Here is a 12464-nt window from a genome sequence, read left to right as displayed (position 1 = left end):
GGATGTTAGGGAAACAGTTTTTCCACTCTGTTAAGATGCAGATACAAAGACAGCTGCAAGGACAACCTTATGATAGTTGTACAAATCTTGTCAATTTAAAGGATATTTATAAAACCTATCAGTGTTTCCTGCATAATGAAAACTGAATCTGGACACTGAGTACTGGCAAAGTGTAGTAGAGTAGAGGAACAGACCAACTTGTATTTGTAAGCCTCATAATATCCTTGCACGTTTTTTAAGGGGATGTGGGATTATCCATCAACCAACCAAAGAAATTCTCTCATAAAACATGATTTCAATAAAGGAAATACTTGCTGGTGGACATCCTGAAGATTGTATTATTCTTATACGGAAAAGTGTTCCCAAAGGAGAATTAGTCAGACTTGCATAGAAATCCTTGTCTTAACTTGCAGTACCTGTAGAAGTAGTTCTCTCTCTTTTTTACCTACCTCTTTGAATGTCTGGAGTACTTAGCAAAGACTCATAGTTGAAGAAAGATACTAAGGGTACAGAAACAGGCTTTTGCTGTTTTGGTGCAGTTTACTGTATCAGAATGAAATGCTCTGTTGCAAATATCTTGCAGGAAGGATGCAGCAAGATGGAAGCCAAAGTGTTAGAATCAATAGGTGCTCTTGTTTGTGAAAACTCTCTAGATCTGCTAGGCTGTTCTTCCACTGTATCTTCTTGATCTGACATTACCACAGGGATAGAAATGTAGGTACTGATGAAGATACTGCTAATGTCTTTAATTTTGGCAGCACCAAGGTCAATGAGGAGAATTTTGCTAGTTTCAAAGCAACTGGATGTCACCATAAAGCAAAGTGAGTCTCCTTCTTACCATTTTAATTGGTGGAATGGTAACCACCATTGGTTGTTTGATTTTGTATTGTTTACCTCTTTTTCCCACATAAGCTCTCATTATGATAATAAAGGCATCCTCTGAAATTACTGTATCTGATTTAGATGGAGTATTCTTTGTAAGGTAGTGCCTCATCCATATTACTCAGGGGTTTATAATTGATTATTTAGGAATCCACGCTTTTAGTCCAGGTTCCATTGGTGAAGCTCCTAGTTTGCTTCTTTAGATTAGCAAAGAGCTATGTTATTTCAATTTGGTCAAAAGTTTTTGAGGCAGTTTGGGCCATTCTGCGACAGACAGTTCTTCTTGGAAGCATCTCAACCAAACTAGACATATTTTACCAACTGTTACTAACCAGAACCTTACCTCCCCCCCATTCAAGTGTCAGATAGCAAAATATATCCATATGGAAAGGATGGTTCAAAATGTTTTTTTTTTTTTTTTTCTGGTAGACAGCCTACCTACTTGTTCACATTATTTCTCTTCTTAGTTCACATAAAGCAGGCACTACAGCCCCCAATGTCATATTAGAATTACAATAAAAATCTAATAATCTGATAACATATGCTAAACAACTTTAACAGTGACACTGATTTCATTTCTATTGATTAGACACTTGCAACCAGTCTACATCTGACAGATCTTCCTCTGCTACAAGAGGCATACAGCTGTAGAGTCTCATATGATGAAATTATGTAAACTTTTCTACTACTCTTTCTTATAACAGGCATCAATCCAAAGGTGTTAGTTGTGCTATTGACTTAATTTGCCTCAGCCTTAAGAACACTAATGTTTGGATTTCCAAGATGGCTGCACATTAAGTAACAGCTTAATTTCGGCTCTCTGAATGTAAAAACAGAAACTCACAAGAGAGACAGTAAACTCATATTTTTCGGTAAATTTCAGTAACTGGCTAGTAAGTATACTGCCAGCAAAAAAGAAATTCAGAGAACCTGAAAGAAAATCAATCACAAAAAGTGAGGAAAAAACACTGACTGTCAAGAATTCTGCAGCTGTTCAGCAAAAAGCAGTGCAAGCTCCAGCTATGTGCAAGACATGACTTCTAGTAATCTACAGGAATAAATAAATCAAGTGCACTCAGAGCTGATTAAAATAAACAAAACACTGATGGAGTATATCAGCTGAAATAACAAAAGGCTGGAACAAATGAAAAAAGTTTTAAAGGGATACTTAGATGTGGTGATAAAACTGCAAAAATCAAAGGATGAACTGAAGAAAAGCCTGGCTGAATATACTCACAAAGAGATGTTTTAAAAAAAAAAACAGAATTAGAGGACACAGCATGTAAGGAAAACCTGAGACTTTCTGCTGTACCACAGAAGCCAGAAGGAAAAGACTGTACTCATTTTATAAAAGCACAAATAAGCAACTGGACTGGTATTCCACAACAGTGGCCTTTAATTGAAAGGGCACACTGTGTGTATGCTTCAAGCCTAGGCATGAGAAAGCAACCTAGACGTTTAATAGTAAGTATGCAATCTTCAAAGCAGAAGGAGTTGATTCTGACAAAACTGTGGCAGAAGGACAAAGTACTAAAACTGGGAGACAGAAGAGTGTTTGTGGAAATTGATTCCTCACTGTACACCAAATGGAAGAGGAGTAAATGTATTCCGCTAATCAAGGAATACCAAGAAGCAGGAGTCAGATTCAAACTACTGTACCGAGCTATCTTCAAAATATTTTTTCCTGGAGGGACAAAATCATTTTTTGATGCAGACCATGCTAACAACGAAATACAAAAGTTTGTCCAACAAAAAGTGAGCTATCAAACAGACGGAGATTCTCTTTCTTGTTCTTCCGATAATAAAGACCACAGACAGACTGCGCCAGTGAAACCTTTTCAATTGTTTCAATGGGAAATGCTTGAGAAAAAAGCACAACATGTGATTAGAACTGAGAGTGCATTGGAAATGAAGCAGAGACTGGATTTTGGAGAGGGAGATAAACAAAAATAAAACCAGCAACTAGGAAATTGACAAATAAATGTGGGATTATGAAGCATTAATTATATTTGTAAAACATGACAGAACAAGAAAAACTGGAAATATTGGACTTTGTTTAACTTGTATAAGACTCTATAGTCAGTCCCCAAAATAAAATTAACACAAATTTACTACAGAAAAAAATGAATGAGTTTCAATTACTTTAAACAACTTTTAAAACCGACAGGCAAAAAATGCACTCCTGTTTTAAATGTACAGTTAAGTCTTGTGACAGTCCGTTAAAACACAAACTCCTAGTTTAAAAATAACTTTCACATCAATTTTTAAATGTGGAAGGTTTTCCCCAAAGGGAACTAATCTGCCTAGCAACGGAACAGCACAAGCTGACTGTTGATCTTCTAAAGCCTGCAGAGGAGAACTCACTTCATTGGTTGGAAAGCTGTGAAAAGCTTGGCACCTAAACCCATCTTTTTAGTCAGCTCATCTCAAGCTGACTAAAAATTTCAGTGTCAAAAGTGTCTTGAAGCTTTGGAAGTTGGCCGGCTTTTATATCCTTGGCAGGATATAACGCACACAGCTAAGGCTATTGCAGCAGTGATCAATATGATGAGCATCACCACAGATGGAGCTAAATTCTACTGCCATACTGATCATATGCAAAAAGAAGTGTTTTCTGTACTTACTGGTATGCGACCCCTTGATCTAAAAACAGCCACACGTTTTAACTCTTCTTCTGAAATGTTGACAGGTACCACAAGCAAAGCAGGGTAGGTATCACACAGCTCATAGTTTTCATTTATCTTTGTTATTTTCCAGCTTTCATTAGGAAGGCCCTACAACAAAAAATATGGTTATCAATTCTGAGGAACTAAATCATAGCAGAATAACATGTAAAATTTTCTCAGCAACAAATTTCTCACAGAGGTTCTCTGGAAGCAGAACTGCTGTTCTTCTGCCTGCACATATTAGGTTCATCAGTTTTGTTTCAAATACCAGTGCTGCATGGACATTCTCTTTACCTTTTCCAACAGCCACATGAGATTTGACTACATCCAAATGGTTTCCCCTCAAATTCTGCTCAGTTAGTTTACCATAGAACCAAAAAAACAAAGATACAGAAAAAATGTCCCACAGATTGAGATCTTCAACTACAAATAACAGTATTGAAACCCATGCAGAGGAAAATCAGAGGGAAGTCAACATCATCTGCAACACCTTCTTTTGACACGATACTCTAAAGAAGCTGTTGCAGAAGCTATAACAAAAAGTTGCATTATCTGACGCATCCTGTGACTACACAGCTAACTAGCACAAGAGATAGAAAGAAAAAAGAAAAAACAAACAACAAAATTGGTTGAAAAGTTTAAGTGAGCATATTAAAAGTACTATAAAAATACTATAAAAATTTTCCGTGTTTGTGCACTTGCCTGACATTACCGGGGTAGTTGGTGCTGATATGTAAAGTACGTTCATCTAATCAAGGGCAGTTGGGGTGACTCAGGATTAACATGACTAGGCTTAGAAAGGCTCCAGGGCTGCTAGCCTAGTAACCTCCTATGACCCTATCTATTTGACAACTATAGATAGTCTTATACATTACTTCCATAACAAATCATCCAATGACAAAAAACAAACAAAAAACTAAATCAGTAAAAGACAAGTGAAAACAAGGAATGAAAAAGAAATTAATGAAAGCAAAAAGCAGTGAAAGCCATATTAAACATTTTAGATACCAGAGGGAGACAAAGAACTATAAAACATACTAAACACAGCTATTATAGAAATTTAATATACTAACAGAGGATTACAACTAAGTCTTTGATCATAATCAATTTATTCAACAAAGCATCTGAAACATGGAGCTAAGACTAGAAGTAAACTTATTATGTGGTAGAGAAAATTTAGGGTTGCAATCACAGTTGTTGCCCTTGGGTACAGTGGGGTGTTGCGGGGCAATTTAATTTAGAGACATAAGATGTGCTTAGGCACTGCTGTCTGAACCAGTCTAAAAATACAATATGCAAAGGAAGATATTATGATATGTAAATGAGAAATATGTGAAACATCTGTGACTGTAAAATGCAAAGTAGGAGCTCTTCCCTCCTTTGTGTGATTCATAGTCACTTTTTAAGTGCATTTGCACAGTGCTTATAATATAAAAAGCACCATCATACATTTTCTATCTAGTCTGCAATCTGCAGAGATGCTGGGTTTTGCTGCTAGCTTAATCATTTCACATTGTTTATCTCAGCCTCATCATAATCAGTTGCACCAAAAGACACTTGCTGTCCAAGAAGAAGAAAAAACTTTGCTGATCAAAAATTCCTGCATAGATTTAGAATGGACATGGATACTGTACTGGCTATAGTAAGATTTCTGTGGCTCAAAAATGGGAGCTTGGTGGGAATGTGCGGCCTTCCAATACCTGTGCCTACCAAGATATGTATAGCCCTTTCTATGCTTACTACAAGGACCTTTAAGAGACAAACTGGGAGACATTTTGGGTATCTCACAGGTTTCTGCCTTGAGGATACTTCAGCAGTTCCTCGATGTAATATTAGCACATGTGGATCAGTGCATCTATTTCAGCAGTTCCTCGACATAATAATAGCACATATGGATCAGTGCATCTATTTCCCAATGTCACCTCAGTACCAATCCAGTAACATGAGTTCCTTCTACAGTATGGCACTCTTTCCTGAGGTGTGTGGTGTGACACAGTGCACCCATTGGGACCCATCTGGACCACAGGGAGAGCAGTACTGGAAGAAGAATAAGAAGTTATGTCTTACCATAACGTTCCATGTTAGTTGTCTTCTTCTCACCTTCTTTTTTGCTGGATGGGTTCGGAGCCGATCCTCGGCTCCGACTCGGCCTATACTATAGCTCGAGAGCTATTTTTACCGGCTCGAGGCAGCCCTATATCCCACAATACCATGCGCTAACTCCCCAGAGCTCGTTTGGAAGCTAAGACATAGTATAAATAATAATATTATAATAATAATATTATAATCCTCTTTTTACGAGAAAAGATTACCTGCTGGTAACACTAAGGATACAAGGAAAAAGATTCAACATACTGTATCTCCAGAAATGGAAGGACTCAGAACCTCGAGTCTATCCAGGCTACGGGGCAGGAGGGAGGGACGCAAGAAAGAAGGCGAGAAGAAGACAACTAACATGGAACGTTATGGTAAGACATAACTTCTTAATGTTAAGTTGTCATTCTCGCCTTCATTCTTGCTGGATGGGACAGCGTCCCTAGCATCTTAGTCCTGGATGGCTCAATGAAACAGACTCCTGAGTACAGTGGAACCAAAATCAGCTCTATTTCTGGAGGATAAATCAAGCTTATAATGGGCAATAAAGGTATGTTTGGAAGCCCATGTAGCTGCTGCACAAATGGCATCTAGTGGTAACCTTGCTTGAAACTCCGTTGAAGTTGATAGTGCCCTGGTTGAATGAGCCTTAGGCCTAGAGGGAAGTTGCCTGTATCTCAACTCATAGACCAAGGTAATAATAGATGTCAGCCATCTGGAAAGAGTAACCTTTGATACCGGAAGCCCTTTCTTGCCTGCAGCATAAGAGAGAAAGAGCTGGTCTGACTTTCTGAATTGTTTTGTCCTGTCTAGGTAATACTGTAATTGGCGATGAACATCTAATGAATGTAATTTTTGTTCAGCCCTGTTGGTATAGTCTGGGAAAAAGACAGGTAATTCAATGGAGTGGTTTAGATTTGCTTCCGATAACACTTTTGGCAGGAAGGAAGGGTTTGTTCTGAGAGTTACCCTGTCTTTATGAAAAAACAAATAAGGAGGACGGACAGACAAGGCTTGAAGTTCTGATACCCTTCTGGCAGATGTTATAGCTACTAAAACAGCGTTTTCCAAGAAAGAAGTTTGAGGGAGCAAGAAGCTGCAGGTTCAAAAGGGGGTAGAATTAGTGAGGTTAGAACTAAATTCAAATCCCATTGTGGGGGTGGATCTTTGACTGGAGGTCTGAGCAAAAGGATGCCCTTGAGAAAGGCTTTACAGAGTTTGTGGGGCATAATATTTGCTTCTGAGAGTCCAACATGAAAATTAGCAATGGCCGCTAATTGTACCCTGACAGTGGCCGATGATGACCCTGAATGAAAAAGCTCCGCCAGAAAGTCCAGAACCTCATGAATGGGTGCATGGAAAGGATCTAAGGATCTAGTTTGTGCCCAGTGTGAAAAACGCTTCCATTTACTCGCATAAGTCTTTCTAGTATTGGACTTATGGGAGGCCAGAATGATATCACGAAACAGGAGGAGAAATGAGGGGAAGCCTGGCTATGGCTGGAAGTGGAGCAACCAAGCTGTGAGGTTGATGGAATGTAGAGACTGATGCAGCCTGCCCGTGAGGTGGGTCAACAGATCCGGAAGGGGTTCCAGATGCCAAGGCTGTTCTAGTAGGTATTTGTGCAGGAACAGGAACCAAACATGTCGAGGCCAAAACGGGGCAATGAGGATCATTTTTGATCTCAATGCGGTTGCTTTCTGAATTAATTGCGGGATCAACGGAAAAGGAAGAAAGGCATAAAGAAGACCCCGGGGCCAAACGTGAACAAGAGCATCTCTGAGGGGTTGGCCTGGCAGAGGAAAGAGTGTGAAGAAGTCGAGGCACTTGCTGTTTTGGGGAGTTGCAAAAAGGTCGCAGCAAGGCTGGCCCCACTTCCAAAAAATTCCGTCTGCTACTGCTTGATTTAGAGACCATTCGTGAGGCATGAGAATAGTTCTGCTCAATCTGTCTGCTATGACGTTGGACTTCCCGGGGATGTGCGTTGCTATCAGAAACCATTGAGATGAAATTGCCCATTGCCAAAGTCTGAGTGCTTCTCGACAGAGGGGATAGGACTTTGTTCCGCCCTGCTTGTTTATGTACCACACCACAGACATATTGTCCATTTGAATTGCTATAGTCCCCGTGGGAAGAGAGCTCTGAAGGGCTTGCAACGTCAAAAGCACAGCCCTCATTTCCAGGACATTTATGTGCAGGTGGCATTCTGACTGTTGCCAAGTGCCCTGGACCGTCCTGCCCTGATAATGCCCCCCCACCTGATCAGGGAGGCATCCGCTGTGACAGTGGCACCAGGAGAGATGTTCCTTGCAAGATGGGGTTATCAAAATGTTGTGGGTCGTTGGTAGCTGTTGAAAGGACCACTGAGAAAACAGCATCCACTGAAGGAGCCTCATGTGGAAGCGGGCTAATGGAAGTAGAAGAATCGCCACTGCCATGAGGCCCAACACTTTCAATACTAGCTTGACCTGGACTTTGTTGGGCTGAAACAGGGGCTGAACATTCCGCCTTATGTCTGTCACTCTCTGAGGTGGTAATGTTGCAGACATTTCTGTGGTGTTTAATACGGCGCCTATAAAGTTTATACATTGACAAGGCGACAAGGAGGACTTTGCAAAATTTATAGAAATACCCAGACTGTTGCAAAGTTGAATAGTGTAATCCCTGGCCATTATGAGATCCTGTTTGGTGGTAGCGGAAATGAGCCAGTCGTCTAAGTATGGAAACACCTGGAATCCTTTCTGTCTCAGGTGAGCCGTGACCACTGCCAAACATTTGGTGAACACCTGGGGGGCTGTGGTGAGACCAAAGGGCAGGGCCCTGAATTGAAAATGACTGACTCCCAGCCGGAAGTGGAGAAACCTCCTGGAGCGCCTGTGTTTTTTTATATGGTAGTACGCATCCTGGAGGTCTAATGAGCACATCCAGTTGTCTCTGCCCAAAAAGGGTAGAATGGACTGCAGTGTTACCATCCGAAATTTTGTCTTTAGTACAGAGTTGTTTAACCTGCTGAGGTCCAAAATGGGTCTCCATTCTCCTGTCTTTTCTGGTACCAAAAAGAATCTGGAGTAAATTCCGGATCCTAGCTGATCTGCTGGGACTGCCTGGATGACTCTTTTTTCTAACAGCTTTTTTATTTCTAGCTGAGCCTGACCCCTTTGTGCGGGTGGTACGTCTGGTAGGGGTTTTGGCGGTTGTACAGGAGGCAAAGTGAAAGGGATTTTGTAACTCTCGGATATGATCTTCTGTACCCATGTGTCTTGGGAGAGGGATTGCCAGGCTTCCAGGTACAGAGATAATCTTCCCCCGACTGCCTCCAAAGGCGGACAGTCGGGCAGCTTCTCAGGGATGCTGAAAGGGTTGGTCAGGAAAAGATTCCCTAGAGCCCTGGTTCTGAGGACCCCCTCTGCCCCTGGGGCGGTGTCTGTTATTATTTCCCCCTCTGTCTCTAGGGGGAAATTCACCACGTGTGGCAGGCGCAACTCCCTGAGGTTTGTGGAACCGCATCTTTCCTCCCTTCTGTCCCTTAGGATAAGGTCTAGAAGGCGTGGAAAAACGGACTCCCACGGCAGAGAGCGTCTTACCATCTTGCTCGCATCTGGTGAGGGTATTCTTCACCTGAGGTCCGAACAATTCCGAACCGTCAAAGGGGGTGTTGGTGAAGGATGCCTTGAAGGGATCGACAAAGTTACAGAGTCGCATCCAAGCGTGACATCTCAACGCAACGCCTGTGCCAGTGGCCCTACTCGCTCCATCGGCTGCATAAGAGATAAGCTGCATGGAGGAGTTAACAATGGAGTTCAGGGTAGCCAGCTGAGAGTTTATTTTGTCCTTAAACCCCGCAGCAGAAGGATCCTGTGCCGTTTCACCCAGCTCTTTGAGCAAGTCTCTCTGAAGGCGAGTGAAATGACATAAATAGTTCAGCGATCGCATAGAAAAGGTCGCTGAAGCAAAGGTCCGCTTGCCGTACCTGTCCATGGTCATGGACTCTTTGTTAGGAGGATGAACAGATGCAGAAGGATCAGCCAATTCCTTCTTAGTGACTGCTGCTACCACCATAGCATCAACTGAAACACCTTTGGTGAGAAAGGATTTGTCATCTGGTGCAGAAATAAATTTAGAAGGCCTTCTAGGGGTAGGTTCCATTGAATCAGGAGCTACCCATGCCTTTCTAGCCACTACCTCCATTAGTGGGTCGAAAGGGGGAGACACCCAGGAGGTGGAAGGGCGAGATCCAAAGGTGTCAAGGTAAACCGACTCGTCCTCGGAAGGTTTGAGAGTGGACCAATTTCCCCTCTGTCTTAGGATTTCCAGGATGTCTGAAAAAGAGACATCCTCAGAGGAGGATCTGGGGGAACCTTCCGACTCATCCAAGTCGGTGTCCGAAGTGACAGACTCGGGGGAGTCTATGTGCTTCCTCTTGCACTTTCTTTTCCTAGGGGGTTTCCCTGAAACTTCAGGGGAGCCCTCGGAAGAGGAGGAGACACCCAAGGTGGGTACCCTACGCTTTGGATCTCTGCTGTCAGGTGTAAGAGGATGGCCACAGACCGTAACAGGCACTACAGCGGGAGGAGCTGCAGAACTTAACCTTGGAGTGGACACTGGGTCCAGCACGCTCCTCATCACCTCAAAGGCTCCCATATCAGATACCAAAGGTAGCACTGGCTCCGAAGAGACCAGAACCACCCCCGGAACCAACAGAGAAGGCTCCGAGAATGTCGTCGGGGCCGAACTAACCAGAGCCGAAGCTCCGAGAGGGAGAGTGGGGTCGGACAAGGGTCCGATGCCACTTGCCCCCTTGGAGCCAACAATGGAGTCTCGGCGCCCGGACCTCTTCACGGATGGAACCAATGAAGAGGTCGGAGCCGACGACACCGGAGCCGAAGGAGGAAGTATTGGCTCCGACGTGGGCAAGGTCACGGTTCCGACAAACTCCGGTTCCGAGCTCGAGAGATGAGTCGGAGGAGGAATGGATAGCTGTATCAAAGGAGCCACAGTCTGGTGAGATGGGCTCTGGAGCATTTGGGCCAGCGCCTGAGATTTTATGAGTCTACTGACCACCCTCTCGATGTCGTGGTCGGAGAGCCTGGATGACCTCGATGAATGAGTCCTATGACTTCGCTCCGATAGGAGAGGTGACCTCGGAGCCGATCTGATGGACTCTAGCGAAGGGGACCTAGAGCACTTGCGCGCTGGGGTCGGCTCCGATGATGGTTTCGGAGCGGAAACCACTTTGCTCACCTCGGAGCCAGCCGGAACCGAGGTCGGAGCCATCTCGATAACGCCAGCCCTCGGCTCAGAAGCTGGAGCCGAGGGTTTGATGGTTTTTGACGACTTCCCCGAGCCAGACTTGGACGGGGAGTCATCAGGCTTTAACAAGCCCCTTAGGATGAGCTTGTTATGCCTTTCCTGCAGGACTCTTGAACTAAATCCGTGACAAACGGAACAAGAGTCCTGCAGGTGTAAAGGCCCCAAGCAACAGACACAAGAAGTGTGAACGTCTGTCAGAGACATTTTCTGACAGCACGAGTCACACTTCTTGAATCCTGAAACCTTAGGGTCCTTTGACATCCTGACAAAAAATAAAAAGGAACACAGTCAGTCCACACACACACACACTTATTTAAGTTAAGGAGAACTGACTAAAAACCCACACACGCACTGAAAGGGGTGGGGGAAAAACTAAGGAAAAGCCCGTAGGCCCAAGATAAAAAACTAACTAAAGAAAGGGAAAAAGGGCTACCGAAAAGGGTAAGGCAGTTAGAAGGGACCTAAGAAGGATAACTAACTAGAAAAAAAACTACTGAGACTGAATATATATATGAAAAAAGCACTTACTGACCAGAGCCGGTAAAAACAGACTACCTCGCAGCGAAACGACAAACGAGATCTGGGGAGTTAGCGCATGGTATTGTGGGATATAGGGCTGCCTCGAGCCAGTAAAAACAGCTCTTGAGCTATAGTATAGGCCGAGTCGGAGCCGAGGATCGGCTCCGAACCCATCCAGCAAGAATGAAGGCGAGAATGACAACTTAACATGGGCTATTAATCCATTAATTGTCAGGTGATGTGTGTGATGCATGGGAGTGCAACACCAACATGTCTGCCCAGCATCTTGGCAGTACCCCTGATTTGGATATTTGGTACGCAAGCTCACTCTGCCACCTCTTACTACATGGTAGGATTCTTCATGGTTACCTAGTTGGTAAGTACAAAGTATTTTAATATTCCTAACCATAGCTGCCGTACTGTTACAGTAATATAGGCAGTACTGAGTAATCACACCCACTTTTCTTGTTATGTGTCTCCTCCCTGCTTTGTTTTCCAGATGATGCAGGCTACCCACTTGAACCCTGGCTGATGACATGAGTCCATTACTATCAGGGAGCTGCTGAGGAATTTTTCAACACCACTCTGTCCAGACATGGATAGTAATTCAGTGAATGTTTGATCTGCTGAAGGCCTAATTCTGTTGCCTGGATAAGTCTAGGGTTGCCTTTTAGTATGACCCTGTTTAATGACTGCTGCATTTTGTGTAACATGACTGTGCACTGGTTTGGTGTGCAAGTACTGCAGTCAGTCACCGGTAGTGGCACTGCACTTTCCTCTACCATTCCCCCACTAGTGATGATAGTGAGGGTGGCCAGCCGATGGTAGCAATACACAATCCCTTGCACAGATGATACGTGATGCATGCAGTTACGTCTATGTGTGGGCTATGCTGCATGGTACATGGTCAGCTTATTCTGTATATCAGAAATTACTTATTTTAAAAACAATAGAAATCCTGGTTTTCATAAAAATACTATTAGTCATAATTTG

At 43.2% G+C, this 12464-nt stretch overlaps 1 protein-coding gene across 1 annotated transcript in view; it reads right to left on the bottom strand.

Moving 5' to 3' along the window:
• MTMR2 (myotubularin related protein 2) overlaps positions 1-12464 on the bottom strand; it is an 853325-nt gene that overhangs the window by 334296 nt on the left and 506565 nt on the right. Inside the window, exon 9 of the mRNA XM_044072012.1 lies at positions 3507-3656. Coding sequence (XP_043927947.1) covers positions 3507-3656 — 150 coding nt within the window. The remainder of the gene's footprint in view (positions 1-3506; positions 3657-12464) is intronic.

The sequence above is a fragment of the Protopterus annectens genome, chromosome 5.part0, assembly GCF_019279795.1.
Source record: "Protopterus annectens isolate FY-2018-M chromosome 5.part0, PAN1.0, whole genome shotgun sequence".
NCBI classification, from domain to species: Eukaryota; Metazoa; Chordata; order Ceratodontiformes; family Protopteridae; genus Protopterus; species Protopterus annectens.
The sequence above is the reverse complement of the archived record's forward strand: the minus strand, read 5'-3'. Positions and strand labels throughout refer to the sequence as shown.